The sequence below is a fragment of the Pinus tabuliformis genome, chromosome 8, assembly GCF_031772625.1.
Source record: "Pinus tabuliformis cultivar Carrire ecotype Pingquan chromosome 8, CPIR1, whole genome shotgun sequence".
Classification (NCBI taxonomy): domain Eukaryota; kingdom Viridiplantae; phylum Streptophyta; class Pinopsida; order Pinales; family Pinaceae; genus Pinus; species Pinus tabuliformis.
In genome coordinates this window covers 1,235,153,405-1,235,181,346 of record NC_142294.1, presented here as the reverse complement: position 1 = coordinate 1,235,181,346, position 27,942 = coordinate 1,235,153,405, and the positions used below count along the sequence as shown (strand labels likewise).

The 27,942-nt window shown below is 38.1% G+C and overlaps 1 protein-coding gene across 1 annotated transcript; it reads right to left on the bottom strand.

The window, feature by feature from the left end:
- Window positions 1-3,406: 3,406 nt before the first annotated feature.
- LOC149239863 (aspartyl protease family protein At5g10770-like) lies at window positions 3,407-14,050 on the bottom strand. Its single transcript, XM_089369992.1, has 3 exons — window positions 13,942-14,050; window positions 12,582-13,343; window positions 3,407-3,600 (listed from the first exon to the last, which is right to left on the bottom strand). The coding sequence occupies exons 1-3, from the start codon at window positions 14,048-14,050 to the stop codon at window positions 3,407-3,409; spliced, it is 1,065 nt and encodes a 354-aa protein (XP_089226118.1).
- Between the last annotated feature and the right edge of the window lie 13,892 nt (window positions 14,051-27,942).

Genomic DNA, 27,942 nt, shown 5'->3' with positions numbered 1-27,942 from the left:
CTGAACCTTGACAGCATATCGGTATGTTGTGTCGAGCGAGGAGATGTTCAAGAATTCTATTTCTTCCTGGATGTACTTGTGCATACAACCGTGGTATTTGAGTATCAAATGTTGCTCTAAATCCTTGATACCCAACTTTGTGTGAGGGGTATGGAAAATATTGGTAAACTTCGGCACGTCTTGGTCCCTTCCTTGCCGCAGCATGGTCCACTTTATGTATTGATCCTCATAGCTTCCAACAGGGTAGTACTGCTCCTTGATGGCATCCCGGAATGAATTCTAGGTGGGTGCGGCTGAAAATAGTGAGTCGGTATTTTCATCCTTTTGCTCGGAGTAGGTTTCCCACCAGTCCTTGACATGGGGGGCTGCTCTGATAAGAGAAAAAACAATCTTTTCCCGAGTCGAAAATTCATGAAAAGAAAAATAACCCTCTAGCATATTTAACCATTTACCTACAATAATTGCGTCTATCTGACCCTCGAATATGGGGATTTAAAAATTAACTTGTACCTTAAAGGGTGTGGCATTTCTAGAGTAGCTGCTAGAAGCTGATGTGTCGCTTCTGGGTAGCCGCTGAAGGATCTGGGCAAAGTTGTCCATCATCGTATTCCTTTGTTGCTCGAGGGCTTCTTCGAGCAAGATTTTGATAGGATCTGCTACCCCCTCATCTTTCTTCTCATCCACCATGGGAGGTCGCTGGGATTTGTGAGCCTGCTCTTGCAAACGTTCGACCAGTTAAAGACCTAACTCCTTATATCCCGACCTCGTTGGGGACATGCAAAGAGAAACAGAGAAAAAGCAGACCGCTCTGATACCACTGATTTGGATTTAAACAGGAACGTAAAAGATTACAAAGATAACCATAAACACAGATATGTAGTGGAAATAATATTTCATTTCATTAATGTAAAATACTGAAATACGCTAAAAAATAGTAATGGAAATAAACCAGCTAGGGCGATGGTAGCTTATCTTTGAGAAGAGATGTGGAGGCTACATGCCTCTAAATTGTGTTACAATGAGGCTCGAAGGCCTATTTATTGGTGAGAAACAATGGGAAACCATAAACATCCAAAAACCTAACCCTAGAAGATGAAACACCAAACTGTGGGCCTCGTTTGGGTAAATTGGTACATCAACTTCCGAAGGTCATAACTTTGGCATACGATCTCCATTTGACATGTACAATATCTCGTTAGAAAGATCTATATGAGAAGTACAACTCTGGCAAGAGCAACATTAGACCATGAACCCATGTTGCTCCCAGTTTTCCCAAAAGATGTCGTTTAGGGCCTCAAAATAGCTCCGGAAGTTCAAGACCTCGCAAAATGCTAAAATTAGGAAATTGTGCTACAATTAAGGAAACTGAAAAGTTGAAAGGAACAATGGTGGGGGTCTAAGTGGACTTGGTGGGTGGTCACCAATATCCACCTAGATCAAGCATCTCGTTCATAAAATGCATGAACATGTTGGGGGGCATTTCTTAGTCCAAATGGCATAACCAGCCATTCATATAAGCCTTCATTAGTCTTGGAAGTTGTCTTCCACTCGTCACCTTCTCAAATCCTGATTTGGTGGTAACTAATTTTCAAGTATATCTTTGAAAAGTATGCTGCTCCACCCAAACAATCCATCATATCATCCATCTGAGGTAAAGGAAACCTATACATGATAGTGATCTTGTTAACTACCCAGGAACCAGTGCATATCTGCCACTCACCTACTTTCTTGGGAGCTAAAACAATCAAACCGCACAAGGGCTTACTTTCCTGAATCAGTCCTTTATCCAACAACTCCTGCACCTACTTTCGGATTTCTTCATTGTCCTTCGGACTCATCCGATAAGCAGATTTGTTTGGAAAACTGGCTCCTGGAATGAAATCAATATGGTGACTAATGCTCCGCTTTGGTGGTAATTTGTCTGGTATATCATCTACCACAATATCTCTAAATTCCTACATCATGTCCTATATCTCTTTAGGTAAGTCAGTGATTTCAGTATGGATCAATACTAGTTTTGGCATTTGCCCAACTACATATTTTACCTTATTATCCTCCATCTTTTGGAAAAACTCTTTCCCACCTAACAGTAATGCTTTTGTTCCACTGATCTCTGCGACATCCTCTTCCTTCATGGGCACTAGCGTATGCTTTATTCCATCTTTAACAAACTTGTAGCAATTTGTTTACCCATCATGGACGACCTTCCTATCATACTGCCATAGTCTGCCCAACAGAATATGGCACACACCCATCGCAATCATCTCACAAGTCACCTTGTCCTTGTACTTGCGAATATGAAACTCTACTTTGCACTGCTCACCGACCAACAGTTGGTGACCTTTCTACAACCAAGACACCCTATATGGAGTTTGGTGCTCCAACCTCTTCAAACCCAATTTCCCCACCATTTCAATAGCTACTAGATTATCAGTACTTCCATTGTCTACGATTAATTTGCAGCATTTCCATGCAACTTGCACACATTCTGGAACAATTCTTTCCTCTATGTCTGATCAGCTACTTCATTAGCTGGTTTCAATAATACCTTGTTCAACACCAAGGCTTCCCCAGTTTCAGTCATATTTTCCACCTCCTGTGGTGGTTCCTCTGCTTCATCGGGCTAAGCAAAATATGCTCCCCTCTATCCAGTTTGATCATTTTCATGACAGTCAAAGGACCTATGTCCCCACTTGTGACACTTGTAACACTGATAGGAATTTCCTCTACCTCTTTCATTACTTCTTCTTGCTGGTATGACCTTCCTCCTCTAGTGTTACCTTCCCCTTTAGTTTGTCCCGAAGTTTTCGAACTACTGCCCTCTTCATTCTTGTTGGCAGGTCTACCTCTGCCAAAGGACTATGTCCTACTTCTTCAAGAACCAGTCCTCTTGAGGCATTCTGTTTCCTGGCAATCTTTTCCTCCACCTTCAAAGCACTCTGATAGGCTTCCTCTATGGTCTTAGGGGAAAGAATACTAATTTCATCTAGGATCTCAATTTGTAGACCATTTACAAACCTTGTTTTTTTTTTTTTTTTTTTTTTTTTTTTTTTTTCAGGGGTATCTTCAACATAGCTAGCTCTCAAGTTTACTTTATAAAATTCTTCAGTATATTCCTTTACAATCATCATTCGTTTTCTTAGGTTTTGTATTTGCCTATAAAGGGAAATTTGGTATCTTTAGGCAAAAACTTGCTCTTTATCCTAGCAATCATCATGTCCCATTTTTAATCAATGGTTTGTTCAATCTTATGATTTTTAATCAATGGTTTGTTCAATCTTATCCTTTGTCCTTGCACACTGTCCCACCAGAGTGCTGCATGTCCCTTCAACTTGGTGATAGCAAACCTGATCTTCTTGTCTTCGCTGATTTCTTCATATTCAAAATATTTATCTAGCTCACTTATCTAGTCTAACAATGCCTCTGTGGACAAACTGCCATCATAATTAGAAAGCTCTGGTCTTAGCTTGCTACTAGCCAACAAAACTGAACTCAATAGTTTAATCTCTGGTCCCTCTTCATCTGACCCATCCATCGTGGCTGCGTTTTCCTCCTCATTGTGATCCCCACCTTCTGGATCTCTATGCTTTCTTGCTTCCACTGCTACCAAACATGTAGTTAAAGTCGTAATCTCTTCTCATAGCCCTTCATCTGCTACTCTTTTGATGACTTTACCTCGACCCCTTCTTCATACCTCCATCTTTACTAAGAGAAAGGAACTAACTTCCTCTGATACAGGAATTTGGTGGCAATATCGAGGAGGGGCACGTATCAATGACCATTTAACTCTTTTCGATTTTTTGAATAAACAATATAGGGTTTTGATGTCAGGTTTTAATGCACTTGATTGTTTCAGCGTGCCCTTTGTATTGGCCTTGGTTTCACAAATGTTGTCATTTTACACCTGCCGAGGTAAATTAGGAGTTCGTTCTTGTATTCGTCATTGGTCTGGCTCAGCTTTGTGGGTGCATTGTGCCTTTGCTTGTTTCTTGTGGTGGTTTGTTAGCACTATGCCTGCGCTTGTTCCTTATGGTGGGTTCTTAGCATTGTGCCTTCACTTGTTCCTCGTGGCAGTTTGTTAGCATTGTGTCTTCGCTTGTTCCTTGTGGTGGTTTATTTTGCTGGTTCTTGGAGGTTTCAAGTCGAATTTCAATCTGCAAGTTATTTCATTTTTTTTCGTTGTTACCCGGCTTAGGCTTTGTCTCTACTCTACTCATGATGATTTTTTTTGCTGTTGGTTTTCATGTTAATCTAGCTCTGTGTAACGACAGGTTCTTTCCTTGCTACTATGGTGGGCGGCTCAACGAACACTGCTTCAGGTAATTTTTTTTTCCAATTTCATTTCTGTATCTCATTTCGATCTCTCTAACGCTCTAGTTCCTTGGTGAGCATGTAAACTTCTCCTATGGCATTCCTATTGGGAGAAACCCTCTGGCAAGGGACTCAGTTCTCGTGCTCTGGCTTAGAGTTATGCCTTTTCCAAATAAATCCCTACTCCTCCCTTCGTTTATCTGCTCAATGTCCTTTTGTTTTGTTTTCCATATTGATTTCCTAACTGCCCGCATTTTTTTTGTGGTGGTGTACAGGTCATGCCTAGAGAACACTACTCCACGGCCTCATCCTTGGGAGTCTTTGCAAGCTTGGGGAAAAATAGGGTAGGATCCCTTCATGGTTGTATTGTGGTTTTTCTTTTCTTTACATGCACTATCCTTATTTGGGTATAAACCTTGGGGTTTCACTTTCTCAAAATGTTTGTATGGTTTCGTGGGTTTTCCCACCCTCGTTGTTTGACTAGTCTTGGCCTGGAAATTGTTGTTTCTTTAGTGTTCATGAGTTTCGAAACACTCTACTATTTTTGGTTATATAAATGTCTAATGAACTGTTAAATTTGGAAATATAACGAATGCATAGGTGTGCTTGAATGTTGAATGTAAATGTACCTAGTTTTTTTGTTGAGGAAGGATATTATGTCTTTTATGGTTTTGCCTTTGTCTGGTTCCTGGTCCGAGATGCCTTCAGTCACGAGATTTTTGTTGATGTCATTCAGCCTCTTAATGAATTATTTCACTATTTCTCTTTAACACAATGTGTGAAACATTAATGGATAGGAAAAGGAGAAATTGTCTTGCTTCCTTAATGACAGGTTCTAGATTCATTTGCTTTCATAGATATTGAAGAAAAAATTGTAATTTTAAATTCTATGTCCTTTCTTCTCTCTGGATGGCAGCCTCCCTCATGAGGATCTAGTTTTTTTCTTTTTAATGCCTTACTAGCAATTTCTTACAGTTGAGGAACTGTTCCTTAGTTACCTTTCAGTTTCTTTAAACATACTCTTAACTAATCCTATTTTACTTGCTTGCTTAATTTTTAAAGGAAAATGGCTATGTCAGCCTTAATTTAAGTAAAACAAAAATAAAACAAAATTCAAAATGTTTTTCTTTCTTTCCAGCAAAAATAAAAAACCATTTCCAGCTGTCACGTTTTTAGTCGGATGCTCCTGCATCAGCAGTGTAGCTTCCAGAGGCCACGCCCATGACAACTAGTTATAATTTTACAATATCTATTGTTATTAACTCCTCATGATTAAAAAAAATCATTAATATCATTATAGATTGACTATTAATAAAATATTATACTAATTTTATTCTCTGTTAATTTTAAATAAGTTTAGATTTTATGCTCATAAATTTACCACTACTTCACTTATATTCTCTATTTCCATTAGACTATTTAAATATTTTGTAATTTTTTTATACATCCATTAAATTATATCTATAAATAATTCATTTATAAAATTGATGCTTTCAAAATTCTTAAGTGATGCTTTCAATTATATATATAGATATATATATATATGTGTGTGTGTGTGTGTGTGTTAAATCTTTTATTATCTTTTTTTTAACCATTTTTTATTGTAGGGTCAATATGTTAAAAAATACAAAAATACATATGTATAATTAAAAATATTTAATTTTAGGATATTAGCAATGCCTCATCATTTAAAACTCACTTACATATCATTATTTTTTTTCCACCATTTAATTTAATGTATGCGGCTATATATCAATTCCATTTGGCTCTTTGGCTCTTTGGATTCTATTCTATTTAGAGTTGCCTTTGGTGTGTCTTTGTGGATTTTTAGGTGTTGTAATCTGAAAAAAAAAATTAATAATAATAATAATAATAATAACAACAACAACAACAACAACAACAACAACAACAACAACAACAACAATAATAATAATAATAATAATAAAATAAATAAATTGAGGTGAAATCTTCTTTTTTTTCTTAAGCAAGAGTCGAACCTTCTTTTCATTTCTCTGTATAAAAGACTACATAAAATACAAAAAACCCAGGGTAGAAAAGGCCAGAGATATGGCCATTTCTAGGTGCGTTGGGAAAAGCACCAACTGCTCATGACCTGAGAAGTAATATCTGCACATCAACATTTGAAGGGAGGTTCTTAGGGGGTGTTTTGATTAAAGTTCCAATTGTCTCCTTGAGCTGTTTTAAAATTTGTTCCATGATACTCTAGGAGGAACTCTTTTTATTTTTGAAAATTATATGGTTGCATTCCTTCCAGATATCCCAAATTAGGAAGCTAGGATTTAAAAACCAAGCTTTGTTTACCGTTTCATAATCAAAGAACTTTCTCCTCCAATTCCTTAGGGTATTGGTTATGCTTCCTCTGTCCCTATCTGTTTGTCTGAATATTGAGGCAATCCCATCCCACAACGTGGAAGTAAATATGCAGAGGTTGAGAAGGTGCTCCATAGTTTCTTCTTGTGAATCACATAGCTGGCATCTGGATGGGCCATAAACACCCATTTTCCGAATGTTCTCCTACGTCAGAATTATCTTATGATGCACAAGCCACATGAATATTTTGGTTTTCATCCATCCCTTGTTCTTCCAATTATTCTTCCAAACCCCATCCGGTTTTGTAGAATCAAGCTCAAGGGCTATGCGTTTTGCCTCTTTAAGATTAAAGGTGCCTTCATTGTTATTGCCCCATCTTATATGGTCAAAATCCGTTGAAATCAGGATCTTTCTTTGATCCAGTATGGTTGTTACAGCCTCAGCCTATGCTTTCAAGGGGCCATTATCCTTGTAATCCATTTCCTTCCAAGTTCTCCATTTTCCTCTGCCATTTACCTGACCCTAAAATTCATTTACTCAGATTAACCCTTTCGTGTCAGTATCATGCTTGAGATCTGCAAAGTCTTCTCTTAACATATTAGGTTCATGTTGCCATTTATGATCCCAAAACCAAGCCAAGTCTCGAGCTCTAATTTCCCAGAAACTATTTTTCCGAACTATGTCTCCATTCTCCCAAGATTTGTTCCAAATGTGGGAGCCTTTTATGATTCCATACATTCTTATATGGTCCTCGTCTTGCCAATTACTTGCATATTTCTGGTTCCAAATTTGTGCCCAAGGAGCATCTGAATCTTTTATCCATCTCCACCATAATTTTGCCCCCAAAACTTTGTTTAGCACTTTAAGATCATCCAATCTTAAACCTCCTTGTGTTTTAGGTTTGCATATCTTTTCCTAGGCTACTAAGGCTGATTTCTTCTTTTCTTCCCCCTTGCCCCAGAGAAAATCTCTTTGGATATTTCTACATTGTTGCATAACTCCTTTTGGAGGTGGAAGGGCTGAAAACATGAAGATGGGAACAGATTGAAGGACAACATTTGTAAGCACCAGTCTTCCCGCTAAGTTCAAAGATCTATTGTCCATTTTCGAGTCTTGTCCTATAGCTTATTAATCACAGGCTCCCAAACTGTCTTGTTCATAGGTTTGTCTGTGAGCGGTACTCCCAAATATTTGTACGAAAGAATATCTCTTTGAAAGCCAAGAATTCTAGAAATATTTCCATGAATAACAATGTTAGTATTGAAAAATAAAATCTTTGATTTTGAAAGGTTTACCTATGTACCCGCCACCATATCAAAGTCACACAGGATTTGTCTGTAAGCTAGTGCTTCCATGGCCGTGGGGATGCCCTATAGCACAGTATCATCTACAAATTGTTGATGGGTTAAAGCATGTCCATTCCCAGATAGTTTGAGACCCTAGATCTTACCTGCTTCTTTAGTGGACTTGATGGCTTGGCCTAGTCCTTCCATCATAAGAATAAAGAGAAAGGGGGAGGGAGGATCTCCCTACCTGAGATGTCTTGAAGGTTTAAGGGTCTTTGATGGAGAACCATTCACCAGAATTAAAAAACTAGAGGTAGTCACCAGGGCTGTTACCCATCTCACCCAGTTGTGGTCAAATCCATAAGCCATGAGGACCTTCCTAATGTAGGCCCAATTTAACTTAACATAAGCATTTTCAAGGTCTAATTGTATAATCATTCATGCCTTAATTTTACTTATCAATGAGTGAACCACCTCATGAGCTTGATTGATATTATTGAGAATTTGTCTGCTCTCCACATACCATATTTTCTCCACAGAGACCAGAGTAGGAAGAAGGGGTTTAAGTCTATTGGAAATTATTTTGGAAATTATCTTATACACCACATTGTGTAAAGCTATAGCTCTGAATCTATCTAGTGTCATAGCATTGTCCTATTTAGGAATCAAGGAGACGAAGGATGTGTTGAGTGCCTTCAATACTATTATATTATTCCTGGAATCCTCCACCACATCCAGTATATCTTGCCTGACAATACTCCAACATTCTTTAAAGAAATCTACATTGAAACCATTTAGGCCTGGTGCTTTTCCATTATACATTTCTTTGATGACTTCATTGACCTCCTCTTCATTCACCAGCCTATTAAGATTATAATTATCTTCTCTTGTTACTAGCTTAGGAATGTGCTTTGTGAAGTCCCTGATAAATTGAGATTTATCTAAGAGAGGTTCCTTAGCTATGCCTTGAAAATGTTGAACCAACAAAGCTTCTATTTCTTTGTGGGTATTGATATGGTGGCCTCTAGAATCCTTGATCGTTGAGATCCTATTGTGAGACTTTGTGCTCCAATGTAAACCTGTGGAAAAACCTTGTGTTTCTATCCCCTTCTTTTAGCCATTGTACTCTTGATTTCTGTCTCCAAAATATTTCTTGTTGTTTGCATAAGTCCTTCCATTCCTGTTGATGCTTGTTAGCTTGGTCACTTCTTTCCCCATCAAAGCCATCAGTGATTAGGGTTTGGTTAATTTCTTGCATTTTCCTTTCAACTACTTTTTTAGCTTCAAAAGTATTGCAAAACTCATTCTTATTCCAATCTTTGAGCTTGAGTTTGATATGTTTCAATCTTTTGTGTAAAAGAAACATTCTTGTCCCCTGGATCTGCAAATGTTCTTTCCACCATTTTTCAATGTTGCTAATAAAGTCTGGATAGGTGAGCCAGATATTTTCAAACTGAAAAGGTCTATTTTTTGGGGTTCCTATGCTAGTCACCTCAAGTTGAATAGGCCAATGGTCTGAGCCACCAAAGGGGACAATCATAGCTGTCTCATCAAGGCCTTTGAGCATAAGGTCCTATGAGATAATGAGTTTGTCTAGTATTGAGGCTACTTGAGACTCTCCTCCTCTTTTGTTGTTCCAGGTAAAGAGGCCATTACTTGTATCTGTGTCAGCTAGATCCATGTTGTTTACAAAATTCTGAAATGCTATAGAGTCTCTTCCTAGAGTTTTGGCCCCACCGTTTTTTTCTGACAGGGACTTTATCATGTTAAAGTGCCCTCCCAGAATCCATGGTATTCCTGAATGTCTATCTCTTAGATCCTCTATAGAAGTAAGCAGTCTGAGTTTGTCATCAAGCTTCTGTGGACCATAAACATTTGTGATTAAATAAATTTCCCTGTCTCGCAAAGGTTGAATAACCATTGATAAATAATTCCTAGATGCTTCAGCATCCACTATGCCTATTCTTTGAGGGTTCCAAAGTGTGAGAATACCTCTTGCTATTTTATCTGATTTGAATTCTATAAATTCATATCCATTAAGCCATTTTCTATGTATTTCTCTTATTTTTTGGATTTAACATTTAGTTTCCTGGATTAAAAACATATCTCGAGTTTCCTCTTTCATTGTATTGTTAAGATTCCTTTGTTTCCTTTTACTTCCTAGAGCTCTAATATCCCAATATGTGAGCTTCATTAAGAAAGATTTATAAAAGACTACCTGGTTAGATCTTTCATCTTACCTGAGTCTATCATGAGGTTTCCACATTCTATCAGTAACTCGTTTTGTTTTTTTCTTCTCCTTTTCCTTCTTGGGTTTCTGGGAGCGAGTCTTGATGTGGTTTTTAACGTTTTCACCCCTTCGTTTCCCTATCTCTTGAGGTTTCTTTTACTTCCCAACCCTTTTGCTTGAGTTCCCCATAGAAAATGTTGATGCACTCTATTAAACTCCTCTTGAGGTAATGAATCCATACTTGCCATGGTAACCTATTTTAGGAATTTTTCCAGATCTAGATGTTCTCTTTTGAGAATATCCTGTAATTCATGATCCTCCGTTTCCACCTCACTCGGGGTAATTTCTTGGTCCATTTCAAGTTCCATGTTGCTCATCATAGTCTCCTTTTGTTAGTTAATATCCTGTGTCTCCTCCATATTTTCTTCCTTGTCCTTCTCCCTTGGGTTGTCCTCCATGGCCTGATTTGACTTTGCTAACTCCTCTTCTTCTTCTAATATCTTGTACCTCTTCTTTCTTGTTTGCTTTTCCTCGTTGTGGTTTTTTTTAACCTTTTCCCTCCTTTATCTCTGTTTCCCACCTTGCGAAATCTATCAGTTTCTTTCTTTATTGTAACTTTACTTTTGCTCTCTGTATTGTTGAGAGGGCATTCCCTGAATAGATGCCCATGTTCATGGCACTTACAACATCTGAAAGGAACATGTTCATAATCCACTGCTTGTACCCATTCTTCATAAAAAACATCCCAGATCACTTCACTTGGTAGAGCTCCAAAGAGATCCATCTCCACACATATATGGGCAAAGGAAGTGTAATTTCCTCTTCTTGTTGCCTCAGATATTTTAACAAAATGCCCTAGTTTATTCCCTATTGCTGATAAAGATTCTGGTTGCCAGTAATCTAGTGGTAAGGAGTAGAGTTGTACCCAAATTAGGACTGAGGTGAAAGTTTTGTGCTCCAAGGCAAAATTCATTATCCAATGCCACATATAGAGGCCTGTAGCTGCATAGAAGTAGGGCCCTCCTTCAAACACCCTATCTTTATCCTCAATGTTAGTGAAGACTACAGTGAAGAAACCCTTTGATCCAAGGTGTAGGTCTATATCCCCTTTAGGTTTCCAATGATATTTAATCCATGCCTGTAGCAATTTCTTCGTTGGCCATAACCCCATAAATTTACAAATGATTGTGTAAGTCGTCATGTGATCCCTATGCGTCTGCAGCGCTGGATCACTTAACACCACTCTCGGTATGATGTCGGCCTTAGGCTTACATGGACCATCTTGTTTTTTGTTTTAGCTTTCTGATTCTTGTTCTCTTCTCCTTTTTCTCTTTTGTCTTCCTCCCTCCTATTATTTTGCTTCTGTGTGTCTTCATTGTCTAGTTTCCCTCCTCCTGAAAAACCTTTTTCAACCTCTAGCGATTTCTTGTTGGGGCTGGAAACTGCCTGAATGTAGGAGGGAGTGGCGCTCTCCCCCTTATGCCCCTCCATGGTGTCCAACACTTGATTTATTTCTGTAAACCCTAGCTCCTACCATTCCCCTGCTCCCTTCATTCCTCTACCAAAAATAAAAATAAATTCAACCAACTTGGTGCTCTTATAAGAATTGGAGCACCAATGATTTTAAATCAAAATCTTCATTTGTGTTATTTAAATTGGTTTTTTTGAGTGTATACATATGGATTCAACACCCTTGAAAACTCCTAAGGCACTTCGATTGTGCAGGGATTACCCATAAAACTTATGATTTCAATAAATTCCTACTGGATTTTAAAGGAATTAAACCGGAAAAACTCACCAGAAAAACTTCCAAAAATTCACACTAAAAACCACTAAACTCCATCCATTTTAGTAACAAAGCTTTTTCTCAACTTACGTCCATTTGACATCACCTTCACCTAAGCATCTGGTCTGTTTATTCAGCGACTGTTGTCTTTTTCAGAAACAGGTGGAATTTAACTTTACAATTCATTAGCCCAATACCGTACATGGAGGTTGGGGGAAATCAGGGGTTAAATTTGATGGGTCCCTCTGCCCATCATGGAATTTTTTAATGACAATTTTAGTTTTAAACTACCCTTCGCATGAATTTTAATATTTACTTTTACCCATCAATAAAAGAGTATCCAATTTTATTTTAGAAATGTATCAAAATTATGTTAACACTTTATCTAACTTTTGATAACCATACTATTTTTATTTTATTTTTTCTAATACTAAATACAAATAATTATATTAAAACAAATCATCATAAATCTATATTCTATTGAAATACTTATAAATAAAAAAATTCACTCACTCTGCCTTAACACTATATTCCCTTTTTTTATCTCTCAAAACTATTTAGTCCATCTAAAAAAATTAGTCCATATTATATAGCTTTCCTTCCATTAAACATAAAAAATGAACCAATATCAAAATACAACTTTGAGGAAAATCCGGATCTGTGAGGAGAGGGGTGAAAGCGGCAGTGGCAGGAATCGAACTCTCACCGAAGCTGAGCGAGCCCGTTGAATTGGAGGATAGGAAATCCGGAAGGCAGTAAGAGAATTGGCCGGCAAATTTGCTTATTGTCTGGTTAGGAAACCCAGTTGGACCCCGCCCCAATCCTAAAAGCCCAGACGTCCCACTAAAGCTCCCTGCATTGATATGCCCGCATCCAAAGGCGAAGCCCTCGAAAGAATCCGAACCCAGAGTCAAGGTGTCATTGCTGTAGTCTCCAATGCTTGTCGATAGATCCGAGTAAGTGACTTGATAAGCGCATAACTCGTTATCATCGCAGGGGATCGGATTATGCTGGGAATGAATACAGGCGTCCGAAGTACAGGTAATGCGTTTAAAAGAAGATGACGCATTGCGATTGAATATGGGATCTACCTGCGAATAACAGTGTGTACAATCCTTGCATTGTATCCATGACATATCGTTGGCCGTATTAATTACCAGCAACCGTCTCGTTGGTGGTGTGCCAATCCCTACTATTACAATAGGAACATCGCTCTGGGGAGAATAAGTGCTGCCGTTTTTTGACCTGCCCATAATCATATTCAAACGAGCATTGTCTCCTTCGAAAATCTGAGACACCAAGGGTATCCATGGGCTCGAGTTCGTGGGCTTGAGGGGTGAGCAGGCCCCGTGAATATGATCCAGTCTTATATTCACTCCTGGCATTAGCGCTTCCTCACCTGTACACAAAAATCTGATTATATATTTTTCTTTTCCTACAACATATAAATACGACATAAAACTACAACATAGGAATACTGCATAAAATTTTATAAGTGGTTTGTTGTTGATGATAGTGGTTAATGTTTATTGAGACTAAATTAGTCTATCTGACCTATTGGTATTAGTATATTGGTATTAGTATATAGGGTTAAGTGAATTGGTCTCGTTTTAGTAAGGTTGATTAAATTGATAAAAATTTTATTTTAAAAACATTTTCTAAATCAATATAATATTAATGTCAAAAATGAGTTAAATTGCTTGACATCTTCTCGTTAAAGTATTTCTTTATTTGAAAATTACAAGTTCAAAGCATTTCCTTATTGAAAAATCACTGGATCAATTTTCCTAAATACTCTTGAGATTAAACCCTTAAATCAAAACAAGCTATTCATTCAGATCTAAAGAGTAGATATGAAAGGAAATTGGTCATGAAAATCATTGGATGAAGTCAAATGCAAGCTCTAAATTATTTATGCAGCCTGCTCATCACATAATTAAGTATGAAATACTGTGAGAAGAAAAAAAATAAAAAAACCAAACAACCAAACAGCTGACCTGCAGGTGAACCTGGGCATTCGACAGCTCCCTGTGGCTCTTTCCATTTGAAGTATTCAGCCGAGACAGTGTGATAATTCTGGCGTTCTAGGCGTGTTGCACTGGCCATGTGCAGGCATTGAAGCATTAAAACAACAGCCACCCATCCACAAAAGGCCAGAAAATGTGTTGTTGGGTTACTCATTGAGGAGTGAATGGGTCTGAAAGAATAAGGATGCCTAATGAGTATGAAATATAATTGAATAAGTAAATTCAGTTATTGAATTATTATAAGTCAACTTTTTTAAATATTTAAAAATTTATAATCAATATAGAATCATTATTAGTTTAACATTTACTTATATAAATTATAATATTTAATTTTGAAAAATAAATACTTATATTTAAAAAAAATTATTTCTCCAATTAAAAAGATAAATTGAAAATCTTATTATAACTTTTACACACTACAACGTTATCGCAAAATTTTAGCAATATAATAACTATTTCACTGATTTTTTTAGCAATATAATAACCATGTCACTGATTTTTTTTAGATATAAATAAATACACTGATTTTATGCAATTATTCTTGCAAATAGTTTCAACTACTTAATATAGATTTTCAAACGCATATCCATATCCATGTCCATGAATAAAAATGTTAAGCCGAAGGAGTTTAAAACCAGCGTGATCATGTACAGAGATATCGGAAACAGTTGTAATTAATTACTATCCATATCCATGAATATTAATTCACTTTTATTTCCGTTTGAGTTTTTCCAAGGTGTTTCAGACATATTATTGCAGTGCGTAGTTTTCATATATTTCATGCGAGAGTATTTTAAATGTGCTGATATAATATAGATTTAGTTATTTAATTATATGAGTATCACTACTCCAAATGGATTTTAAATACCAAAATTTTATTGGCTGGAGTTGGTTATCTAGTCATCTAATTGTATGTGATCTTAACTTGTTAATTACATGTCACAGCAATGCATAATTAGATTTGGGCCTACTTCTGAGGAGACCTAGAGATTGTTACCTAAGAAAACTTTGTCCTAAAAATCTAATAAGTAAATATTTACATCTGAAGTCACACTAAGGTTTTATCTCATTCTAATCTTTTCATAATATATATTAATCTTTTCATAATATATGTATTATGTATTTTTTATGACTTGGTTAAATTATAGAGGAAAAGTATTTTTTTCCTCAACTTTAATTAAAATTAGAGAAATATTTTTAAAAAATTGACTTCAAATTTATTTATGCATTCAAAAAATACATTTTATATAATAACGAAAAAGAATATTACTTAAAATTATAAAGTTGGATTTAGGTGGAAAACTATTTCATCTCTAAATTACACTAGATCTTTTAAAAATATCTTAAATATATTAAATAATTTAAACTTTATACAAATTATAAATTATTATATAATTTTGGATATATTAAATGTTTTAGTAGAGTAATATACAAATATTTTGTTAGAGTAATTAATTTTAAAAACTATTAAAATTAACGTATATTATTAGAAGTATATTAAACTCTTTTATTCAAATTATGGTCATTAATTTAAAAAATATATTAAAATTAATAAAATATATTATTAGCTCATGTGGTTTTGGATTGATGGTGAATGGGTGTATTGTTAACGCAGTGCTTGTGATTGGTAACTAGTTCAAATCCCCATGTGTACTTATCTACCAAAAATATTTCTAAATAATTAAATTGAATATGTTTAAATATAATTTGTGAAAATATAATTATTCAGTTTACATAACAAAAAAATATAATAATATTTAAAATTGTATAGTTAAAACTGTTTCATCTATAATTTACTTTAAATATTTTAAAATTATCTTAAATATATTAAATAATTTAAACTTTATACAAATTATAGAATATTCCATAATTTTAGATATATTAAATAATTTAATATAGTAAAATTATCTTAAATATGTTAAATAATTTAAAATGTATCTAAATTATAATGGAGGAGAAGTAGAGAGCGATGAGAGGAGAAAGTGCGGGTTAGGGTTTGAAAGCCTAGGGTTTTCAGAGCCTGAGTCGGATGGGAGCGGGCGACGGGGAAATAGCAGAAGGGTTAAGCGGGAGCAGGAAATAATCTTTGCGAGGTTAAAATACGAAGGAAGGGTGAAATAAAGATAGCCGGGACTGAAGGAACCCATGGAAGGAAAACAGGGGAGGGGAGAGATCCCCTCCTTTAAGAATGTAATAGCAGGCGAAGCAAGTGGGAGCGGACTGCAAGGGGCTCAGAAGGAGAATAGCGGAGATGCGCTAGTGTTGGGGAACCTATGTCAAGCAAAAAATCGGAGGCAGATGCTTACCTAGAGCACAGAAGAGACCAAGGTACGTAATACCAAATAATAAACTCGAAGACTATAGATGCTATATGAGAGACCATGCTTTGATTTGCAAGTTTGTTGGTTTTTGGCCATCTGAAAAGGATTTAACAAGATGGATACAACAAAGATGGAAGCCAAAAGGGCATATAGATTTAAAACTAGGAGCAAAAGGTTTTTTCACAGTCATTTTTGCAAACCTAGAAGATAAGGAAAGAACCTTTGAAGAAGGGCCATACTTTATGAATAACGCGGGCTTATTCATGAGGCATTGGGAGGATAGGTATAACCCGGATAATGAGAAATTGTTAGTAGCACCCATCTGGGTCAGATTATTCAGATTACCAATGGAGTTCTGGGACCCTGATATTCTGGAAGGGATCGGTAATTCAATCGGAAATTTTGTTAAGGTTGTTGAGTCAACAAAGAGGGGAAAGTATACTTCGTATGCAAGGATATGCGTTTACATGAATATAGTAGAGCCACTGCCGGAGTATATAGAGCTAGAATACCATGACGAAATATGGCAACAACCAATTGATTATGAGCACATTCCCTTCAGGTGTAGAAGATGCCATGAGTATGGACATCTATACAGGCAGTGCCCACTAAACAAAGAAACGGAAATAACAAGGACACAGGTTGAAGAAAAAAGGAGAACAGAAGGAGCAGATACCGGGGATGAGGGCTTTCAGGAGGTCCAGAGGAAAAAAAAACTAGGCAAGGAAGGAATAAGGATCCAACAGAAGGGGAAATCTATAGTAGTCGAAAACCAAAACAAGTTTCAGGTCCTCCAGGTGGAGGAAGACGAAAACGAGGGAGAAAGGAAAGAACAGGAAGATAATGAGAATGAACCAATGGAAATTATAAAAGAGACAAAAGAATAGGGCATAACTCAGAACAAGGATATGGAAGAAGAGATGGGAGCAAGTCAGGGGAATACAAGAGAGCAAACGCAGATGGGAACGGACTCTCAAAAGGATAATGGGAACGAAGAAGAAAGAATTATGAAGAAATTGCTTCAAGAACGGAAAAATTTAGATGAGATATTTATCCCGGAAAAACCAAAACAATAATACAAAGAAACATTCCAGAAATATAAGGAGAAGAAAGGTAGCACCTCAGAGATTCAAATGGATCAAGCAGGGACGCAAGGGAACCAGAGCCTGGGAATGGACGGTACTGGCAAGGGGGGCAGAAAGAGAGGAAGACGAACATTAAATGAAACCATACAAGCAGTTGGAGAAATATTGGTAAATTCAGGAAGGGTTATACCTCTATCAGAGGTATTTCAACAACCACCAAAGAAGTTATAAATGATAGTCACGAGCTGGAATATCAGAGGGCTAAATAGTAAGGGTAAGCAGAGGTACTTAAAGGAAAGACTGAAGAAAGATAAACCGAGCATAATGATAATCCAGGAAACGAAAATTAGGCATCAACAGATGGTAGAAATTATGAAAAGAAATAAACTACAATATGAGGTAATGGCTCAAGATGCGGATGGAACAGTAGGGGGTCTGGCAATCCTCTGGTACCCTGAGGAGGTATTATTTGAAAATTGGATCATCTTCCCCAGAATCCTCACATGCATGCTCAGATTGATAGGATCAGAGGAGTGAACACTCATTTCAGGAGTCTATGGACGCATATCCCAAGAGAACGGAAGAACTTTCTCAAGGATATGCAAGCTATTAGAAGAATTCTCCCTGAAACACTGTGGATAGTTCGAGGAGATTTTAATATGATTAGAACGATAGGCGAAAAGAAAGGTGGCTTAAGGAGACCAGATCAGAACATGGAGGAGTTTAATGAGATGATCACAGAACAGAGGCTAGCGGATATACCTACAACTAATGGCGTACACACATGGAACAATAGGAGGGGAGGAAGAAATCAAATTGCTTCTAGATTAGACAGGTTCCTTCTATCTGAACAAATTTTGAACCGGGATGTGTTTATAGAAGCTAAAATTCTGTCGGCTTTAGGCTCGGACCACTGGCCGATCAGATTGGAAATCGATATCAAGAAGAACACTGGTAAGAAACCATTCAGATTCGAGGCATTTTGGCTTAGAAACCCTCAATTCTTACACAAAATAGAAGAATGGTGGACCCAGAGTAAAGTGAAAGGGAACGGGAAGATGCATACTATCCATCTGAAACTCAAAGAACTCAAAGGGAAAATAAAAAAATGGAATAAGGAAGAGTTTGGGAACATCATGGAGGAAAAACAAAAATTAGAGAAAGAAATGGAGGAAATACAACAAAAAATAATTCTAGAAGGGAGGGATGAGGAAAGAAGCAAAGAGGAAGGAAGAATAATAGGCCAACTTGAAGAAAGAAGGAAACAGGAAGAGATTCTGTGGAGACAAAAATCTAGGATAAACTGGTTACGCGAAGGAGAAAGAAACACTAAGTTTTTCCATCAAGCCATGATCCAGCACAGACAAAGGAACAAGATCTTCTCCATTAAAAATGCAGAGGGGGAAAGGATAGTAGAACAAGAAGCAATTGAGAAAATATTGGTGGAACACCATAAAGAGATACTCACAGAACCAAAAAAAGAACGAGGATTAGCCATAGAATGCATCTGTAAGGAAATCCCTAAAATAATAACAGATGAGCAGAATAAGGCTTTGATGAGGGCAGTTACTTTAGAAGAGGTGGAAGAAATTGTGATGGATATGAGTAAGAACAAAGCTCCAGGACGTTATGGATATACCGTGGAGTTTTATCAAGCAGGGTGGCACTTTCTTGGCAAAGAAGTCCTGGAGTCAGTAGAGGAATCACAAATGAAGCAAAAAGTATAGCCAGGTATCAATTCGACCTTTATTACCCTGATCCCTAAGAGTGATAATTCAGAAAATGCTCAAGGTTTTCACCCAATAGCCCTATGAAATGTCATATATAAAATCTTAGCCACTCTAATAGCAAAAAGATTAAAGCCTCTACTTTCGAATATAATTTCACCAGAGAAAATTGGATTTGTGGAGGGGCGACAAATTCTTGATGGGTTAGTAGTATCACAGGAAATGATACACTCACTAAAATAGAAAAAGCAGAAAGGAATGATGATGAAGCTGGACTTGTCAAAAGCCTATGATCGTTTAAGCTGGAAATACCTCAGAGCGGTTCTTGGAGCCTATGGATTTAGCAACAGGTGGATAGAGTTGGTATACAGCATGATGATGGATTGTAGATTTCTGTGGTTAGGTTTTTTAGTATTTTCACTCGGATATTCCACAGTTTTCATTTTTGTTTTGTCGACGTTTCGAGTCTAGACCAAGACTCATCATCAGGACTTGATTTACAAAAGAGAGAGCCAACAATGATAGGAGAGGAGCCGATTTGATCAAAGAGGGCAACTCAATCTAAGGGTGAGGATTGAGGTCCAATTCCTACTAACTTCCAAGCCTCCATCCCTGTTTAGGTTATGTTTCACAATCTCAAGAGCTTCTGCATTGCTTGAGAAAGTGAAGATCTGACTCTTTCTTTTGTAAATACAGCATGATATCGACCCCGAACTTCTCAATATTATTAAATGGGGTTCCTACGGAAACCTTTAGAGCTACTAGAGGAATTAGGCAAGGGGATCCTATTTCTCCATTCCTATTCATAATGGCAGCAGAAGGTCTCGGAAGATACTTCAAAAAAGAGTTGAAGGAAAAGAAAATCAAAGGCTTAAAGCTATGGGGAAACAATTTGTCTATCACTCACCAGCAGTTTGTTGACGATATTATGCTATTCTATGAGGTCTCAGTAAAATAGGTGAGGAACATTAAAATAATACTCGAGCTGTTTATGGAAGCATCGGGTATGGAGATTAACAAAGAAAAATCATGCACCTTCATATTCAATACTCCAGAATCAATCAAGGCTCATCTGGCCAGAACTTTAGGATTCAGGCAGGGGGAACTTCCTACAAAGTACCTGGGGAATCAACTAGATACAAATCCCACACGAATGAAAAATTGGCAGAATACTTTAGAAAAAATAAAGAACAAATTGGCAAGTTGGTCATTCAGATCTCTGAACATTGCTAGCATAATCGTCCTACTGAAATCTGTCCTTCAAGCGATACCTATTTACTCCTTATCCATTATGGCAGCCCCCAAAGGGGTTTGTACAAAAATGAAAGAAATATTTGGAAAATTTATTTGGGGAGGTCCAAGTCAACAAAGGAAATGGGCTCTGGTCTCGTGGGAAAATATAATGAAAAGAAAAGAGGAAGGGGGTCTAGGCCTGAGAGACCCAAAGACATTAAATAAGGTGCTTGGAGCAAAACTATGGTGGCGGTGGATGCAAGGGGGAAATGATCTATGGAAGAGAATCCGAACTCAGAAATATAATATGCCTGCAACAACGGCGGGAAGACTGAGAGTTGAAGAAATCCCAAAAGGATCTTCAATCTGGGAATTGGAAAGTCAGAATAGGCATATAGTAAATAATCATGCTTTCTGGGAAATATGCGAAGGAAGAAGTGCTAGATTCTGGGAGGAGAGGTGGTAGCAAAGAGATAAATTGATCGAGATACAAACTCTGCAAGAAGTACAACAAAAAGCGATCGGGGCAGGACGGGAATATGTGAGAGATTATTGGAAAGAAGGAGAAACCAATGAAATATGGAGAGTATGGAGAAAGCCAGAAGAATGGGACGAAGACACAAATCAAGAGCTAGGGAAAATATATACCAAAGAGTTAGAATCGAGGAAGATAAAAGTGCCACACCCCCTGCTTACCATGTTTCATGCTCTCATGGAAACATTGTAGTTGACATGCAAGGCAGTGAGAGAATAAGCTAGAGAAGGAATCTCATGCAGAGGCCTACAACCATAATGAGTGACTAGATAGTCAAAGAACTGACTTGTTTGACCCTCATGCATCTCATACAGGGCTTGATATCTAGGTGCAAGATGCCAAATAATTGGACTGCGAAATCTATATCCTAATGAGGATGGCCCTGCTTTCAAAATGCTCTCGCCATAGAGGTTCAAACGGTTGACAGCTAATTCAAAATTCTCATACTTAAACGGTTCCCTGAGCTGGATGTTTGGATTAGAGATTCGGTGCCGCAATTTGGCTGCATCAATGGTGAGGTCTTTGATGGAAAGAAAATACTCTAAACTTTGTCGAATGAGTGCCTCATGCATAGGTCCTAACATTTCAATGACACCCAGAGTTCTCATAAGGTTTCTATGTTCTTTCCATAACCGCACTGGGTCCCTAGGCTCAGCCCTTACACACAAGTCTAGGCCATTTTCCTGCCTCTGGAAAGTGTTATAGGCTTTGAGCCATTTAATCTGATTAACCCCGAATGAGATGAATGATTTTAATTGAATGTTCCCAACAAAAGGACCAGGGTTCAATTCACTCTCCTGATCTAGCACGAGGTTATGCAAATAAAATTCACATAGCAATCTTTGGACCTTCACCCCATAATGTTTACAACAGTCTATAAAGTCATTGATAGTGTTGATTTGTATAGGGGCGCCTGCTTTAATAGCTTTTATTTTTAATTGTAAATATCATTCTAGTAAAAACAAAGCATAGTTTTTGGCAGGGGCCCTACATGCTAAAACGTCATTGTATAAAGAACACAAAGTATCCATCTGCTTGATAACAATATCTAGCCTACGGGTTACCTTTGCAACTTTCTCTTGTTCCTTTCGCCACCCTTCAAAGGCCTGGCTTTTGGATTGATTGACGTTCCTTAATTGTTGTTGTAACTCTTCATACTTCTCACGGGGGACCGTTTGCTCTCTAAGTTGTTCAGCTTCTTGCTGGGCTTGCTTCATCATCTTATGAAAGGTCCTTGTCTTCGGACCTCTTTTCCATATGTCAGTGGAGGCCGTGAGTTTTACCTGAACTTTCTTATTACGCTGTTTGGAGTTCAGAACCCTTATTACCCCTGAGGATGGTGCCTCTGTCTGGATCTCCTTGTTCTCCTTTTCTTTTTTAACACGAATATCAGCTTGCTACTGTTCCTATTCAAATGGAACAACATTCTGTTCCTCAACATCATTTGGAACAACATTCTGTTCTTCAGTAGGGTTTGGAACAGCAGGGCGATCGTTGGTCCTTCGCCTTTTTGCCTTGCAGGATTTTACTGCAGTGGCCCTCTTTTTCTTCCCTGCAGTCTTCCTTACCTTCTGGTTTGCTTTCAGAATTCTAACTTGTTGTCGGAGCTGGGATATTGTATTCAATAATTTCTGCCATTCCTTTCACAATTTCTTAATTTCCAGCGTTCCATTAGAAGGGACAGCAGGCTGTCTACTGTGGTCTGGACCATGACTAGTCTTTGGGTCTTTCTCCTGGGGTGCTTCCTGCTGTTCTGTTGTGGCTGTTCTGGGGTAGGAACCTTAACTCGTTCCGTCTCTTCCTCGAAAACTGCTTGTTCTAGAATTTCCTCTGGTGTCTTGGGAACAGATTGTTCCTGTTTTGTATCTCTTATCTTTGCTTCATCATGAACAGGCAGATTTTCTTCTTCTGCCTCTGCTGTATGTGGTTTTTTGGATGTGTTTTATTTTTGGGGTTTGTCGTGGAGGTCTGCTGGACTGGAAGGTTGGCCATACTCACCCATATTGGCCAAAACTGCAGCCAATTTGTCATCTCCCACTGGGTCTTGTGGTGGGCTACCTTCCTGCTGTCCTATTTCCTCCTCCTGCTTGGATTGCTCAGTTTCTGCCTCGGAATGCTCAGCTTCTGTTTCTGTTTTCGAATGCTCAGCTGCTTCCTCATTTTCCTCTTCGGGTTGCTTGGCCCTCTCTTTAGATTGCTTGGCCTCCTTTTCAGATTGTTCTATTTCTACTTCTAGTTGTGAGGGTTGCTCGTCCTCAATTACCACTGGCTGGCTTGTGATTTCCTAGAGCTTTTCCAGCCTTCCTCTTATTCGAGCTAACCGGGCTGATTTTCTGGGTCTCTCTAGTTGTTCGGGTGTATCGGTGACATGCTTACGCTTTGCTGATTCATGGTGTATTTCTGGTCGTTTAGATGCACTAGCAACATGTTTTTGTTTTACCAATTCTCTGTGTTTTTCCGGACATTCTGGTGTGCTTGTAGAATGTTTACATTTTGGGGATGTTGTTGTCACTCCCCCCTCAATCATTGCAATCAGTTCATCCCAGCTGCTTTGCTGCTGGGTAAGACTATGACTAACTACTAATCGAATTAATCCATGGTGACTGACGACTGACTCTACATGCTGTGCCTTTTTTAGGCTTCGTGCAGCATCATGCAGTAATGAATTCAGAAGTGCAGGTAGATTTACAGAGCATTTTTGCTTTAAAACAGCTAAGAGTTTAAGATGTCGTGGCCTTACCATGTCTTTCCTCCCCTCGCAGGTAATGTAACTCTGAGCTGTTCTTTCTAATTCGATCCAGGGTTCTCCAAGGGTTGCTGGCAGAACTCCCTTCCCCTTAATTGTCAAGCTCTGGCCTTCGTCCTGGAAAATCTCCATGATCTTCTGTAATCTTTCCTTCTTTAGTGTCCATACTAGTCCGGTGGCTGGTAGTCCCGAGACTTCTGCAATTATATTGTCGGTGACCGCTATCCGCTTCCCCCTTACTATGAAGTGGTCCTCCTGCAGGTTCTACAAAAATTCCATCGCTACTGTTTCATTAGACTCCTGCAGGCGACTGAGATAATTCAGCCACCCTACTCTTTCCAGGATCTCCCGGGAAACAGCGGAGACTGTCAACTTCTGAGGCTCGCTTCGAATTTCCCTTCCTCCCATGGTTTCACTGAGGATCCTCAATGGAATATCAACTGCTTGTGCTATTTGAAACACAGAGAGGGTGCTAATCGCAAGCTTCAGAAAAACACAGAGTATGCAACAGAAATGGATTATGAACAACAACTTGCGTAAAAATAGAAATGTCATGTCGTTAAGCCATGCCATACCGTCGTACGCTATCTTTCCCGAATAGTGAGCTGACACGTAGTTCAGGGAATAATGAGGTTAACCTCCCCCCCCCCGCACTGTAATAGGCTATCCCAGCCGTCAAATAAAGGAGCAGCACCCGATCTGCAATGGAGTCATAAAGGAACAACGTATGAAGTTATGCCATGTTTAGAATGACAACGAATTACCGAAATCGAGGCGGAGAGTTGATCACGTATTACGTAAGAGGCTGCTGTGATATGATATGAGGCTGGGGGATAGGACATCTGTCGTACTTGCCAAATCTCGAGTGGTCATGGTCACTTCCATTGCCATGATTGGTGGTAATAAATGTTCATGCGATGTATAAATCGGGAAATAATATATGATTAGTTCCTTAGGATATAAGAGACAAAAGAGTATTAGTATCGTACCCATTGGTGTAACCAATGTGATTTCAATACCATTAACAGTTCTCTGCTGCCGACAGGTGTCCATAACATTGGCAGAGTTGTTTTTTCACCCCTGGAACCATGATCCTTTGTGTATACTTAGGAATGTTGTTATGTCAAAGTGTAGGCCATTATGCTGGCTTGGTGGCCAGTTAACCATAATGCCATTCACAAGGAAGGAGGGAAACGTGGACAGGCCGGCTCGTGATGAGACCTCCTGTTCCAAGGTTCGATTTTTTTTTATATACATTTTGGACCATATCCCTGGTGTGGTGGCCATAGTGGGAATGCCACTTCACTTCCATCCTCATGATCATTGTAGGCTGGCTCTTGATGAGACCCCCTATCCTGCATTTGAAATCTCATAAATCATGTTCACACATTTTTTTCTTTTTCATAGAGTATTTTTCTTTATTTATACACAAAGGGTGGTTCAACACTCCTTAAGAGTAGGAATGGTGGAAGAAGTCTTATCATCTCAATAGGAAGATATAAGCCCTTTTCTCTTATTCCTAAATAATAATCAAAGAGGGTTAAAGGGATCAACATGATAAAGATAACCAATCAGAGCAAAATTAGTAAAACAATGACAACAAAAGATAAGAAATAAATATATCCTTCCTTTTGTCCTCTTACCAATGCAGAGCCTTATAAATATAGCGATATATGATTTGCGGATTTCGGTATGTTTATATTCATTGCATAAGTGCATAACTGTATCTTAAAGACTTGAAAAAATATGGGTAAGAAGCATCCTCTATTGAGATCAGCAAAAGGCTATTTCACAAGGAGAGAAAAAGTATCCTAGTGGTGTTCCTCTTGGAAAAAGACAAAGAATGCAAATGTCGTTCCTTTTGAAAAAAAAACAGCAAAGATAATAATAAAAAAAATGCTATGAAAAAAAAAATACTCAAAATTCTGCTCCTTTGAAAAAGGAATAGCAGCAATCAATAATGTTGTTCTTTCGAAAAATGAACAACAAAAGAGGCAAAAATGTCGTTCCTTTGGAAAAGGAACAACAGAAATCAACATATGCTATGCCTTTGGAAAAGGGACAGCAAACACACCGCAGTGTCGTTCCTTTTGAAAAAGGAACAACAAAAATCCAAAATGTTGTCCTTTAGAAAAGGAACAACAGAACAAGCAAAGCCTTTCCTTTTGAAAAAAAAAAGAACAGCAGAAACCCAAAAAAATGTTGTTCCTTTGGAAAAGGAACAACAAAAAAAATCGAAAATGCTGTTCCTTTTGAAAAGGAACAACAGAAATCAGAAAATCAAGAATGTTGTTCCTTTTTAAAAAGGGACAACAGAAAATCCAGAATGTTGTGCCTTTTGAAAAGGAACAGCAAAACACACAAATGCCATTCTTTTAGAAACGGAACGACAAAAATCGGAATTTTGAGAAAGTAAAAAAAAAATTGAGGTCAAACATATGTACAAGAAACAACATAAAAAAAGAACATATGTACATACTGTAAAAAAAGGAATGAATTCCTTAATGAATTACAGGTGAGGAAGATTTCTCTTCCTCTCCTAAAATCTCCATAGCAGTGTCTCGACGTAGCTACTGGCAGAAGGACTCCCGAGTAAGTGGTTTGCGATAGAGACAAACTCGGTGGCCATTCACTTTGAAGGCGTATCCAGAACCGTCAATGGTGATTAACGTGATGGTCCCATTGTCATGCACCTTCTGGATTTCATATGGTCCCAACCAACGAGTCTGGAGTTTACCAGGGAAGTCCTGAAATCGAGAGTCGTATAATAGAGCCCAGTCTCCCTCATGGAAGACTTTGTTTTTGATGAGCACGTCATGCCATTTAGCCCGCTGCTGTTGAATCAGTGCTGTATTTTGTAGTGCAGAGAGCCTAATTTCGTCCAATTCGTTGATCTATTGTAGTCGATTGATTTATGCCTCGCTTAGATATAGGCCAACTTCCTGTGCGGTTCGTAAGGTTTGGATTTCAAATTCTATGGGAAAAATAGGTTGTTTTCCAAACACTAATTGATAAGGTGAGTAACCAGTGGTGCTTCTCCATGTTGTTCTGTAAGAGCAGAGTGCTTCAGGTAGTCTAGCAGCCCAATCACGCCTATGTGACGCAATGGTTTTCGTTAGGATTGATTCTATTATCTTATTGCTGCTTTCTACCTGCCCATTCGCCTATATGTGATATGGAGTAGTAATTTTATGCTGGACGTGATAATTGTTGAGTGTTGCAGCTAATTTATTTCCAACAAACTGTGGTCCTCCATCTGTAATTATTTCTCTTGGAAGGCCATAACGTACAAATAGATGGAAGAGGAACTGTATTACGGAATCCTCTATGGCTCTTGGCAATGCTTCGGCCTCAACCCATTTGGTGACATATTCTGTTGCCACCAAGATATATGTTTTTTGATTTGATGATGGGTTGATGGGGCCAACGAAATCAAGAGCCCATCGCTCGAATGGTTTAATGACTAATTGTGGCTTCAGAGGCATCTCGTCAGCTTGACCAGGTCGTCCTGCTCACTCGCAGCTGTCACAGGCTTGGACAAATTTCTTTGCATCTTTGAAAATCGTGGGCCAGTAGTATCCTGTCTGCAATACTTTATGTCTAGTTCTACGCTCAGCGAAGTGTCTGCCACACAGTCCATCATGACAGGCTTTTAGGATGTCAAAGATTTCATCTTCTTGAACACATCTCCGGATATGCATGTCTGCCCTTGTGTGAAAAAAATAGCCCCCAATCCACGAAAATCGAGCACTCTTCTGAACAATCTGCTTGCGCTCATTAGGGGTTAAGTGTTTTGGTAGCTTACCAACTGCAAGGTAATTGACAACATTAGCATACCAGGGTGTTTGAACAGCAACAGCAAGCAGGTGCTGATCTGGAAATTGATCTTCAATTGCTGCTGCATCGATTGGCATTGGTATTCTTGAGAGAAAATCGGCTACAGGGTTTTCTTTGCCAGGCTGATCCTTGATTGTGATGTCGAATTCCTGTAATAAGATCAACCATCTAGTTACTCTGGAATTTGTGATAGGCTTATTTGCTAAATATTTGATGGCAGAATGATCTGTATATAAAATAACAGGATAGCCTGTAATATAATGTCTAAACTTATTGACAGCATGTATCACAGCTAGGAATTATTTTTCAGTAACAGTGTAATTTAATTCAGCAAGGGATAAATTTTTTCTAATGTAATAGATAGCATATGGTTTTTTATCCTCTTCCTGCCCAAGGACTATGCCAATGGCTGTATCTGAGGCATCAGATGATATCTAAAATGGTAAATCCCAGTTTGGTCCTCGAAGGACTAGGGCTGTAGATACGA

Excerpts from the sequence above, each read along its gene's own strand:
- LOC149239863 (XM_089369992.1), bottom strand. The coding sequence starts at position 14,050 with ATGGCCAGTGCAACACGCCTAGAACGCCAGAATTATCACACTGTCTCG. Across the intron at positions 13,344-13,941 it reads ATGCCCAGGTTCACCTGCAG|GTGAGGAAGCGCTAATGCCA; the intron begins GTCAGCTGTTTG and ends TTTTGTGTACAG. Across the intron at positions 3,601-12,581 it reads TCCGGATTTTCCTCAAAGTT|TGGAAGCAAGAAAGCATAGA; the intron begins GTATTTTGATAT and ends GTTTGGTAGCAG.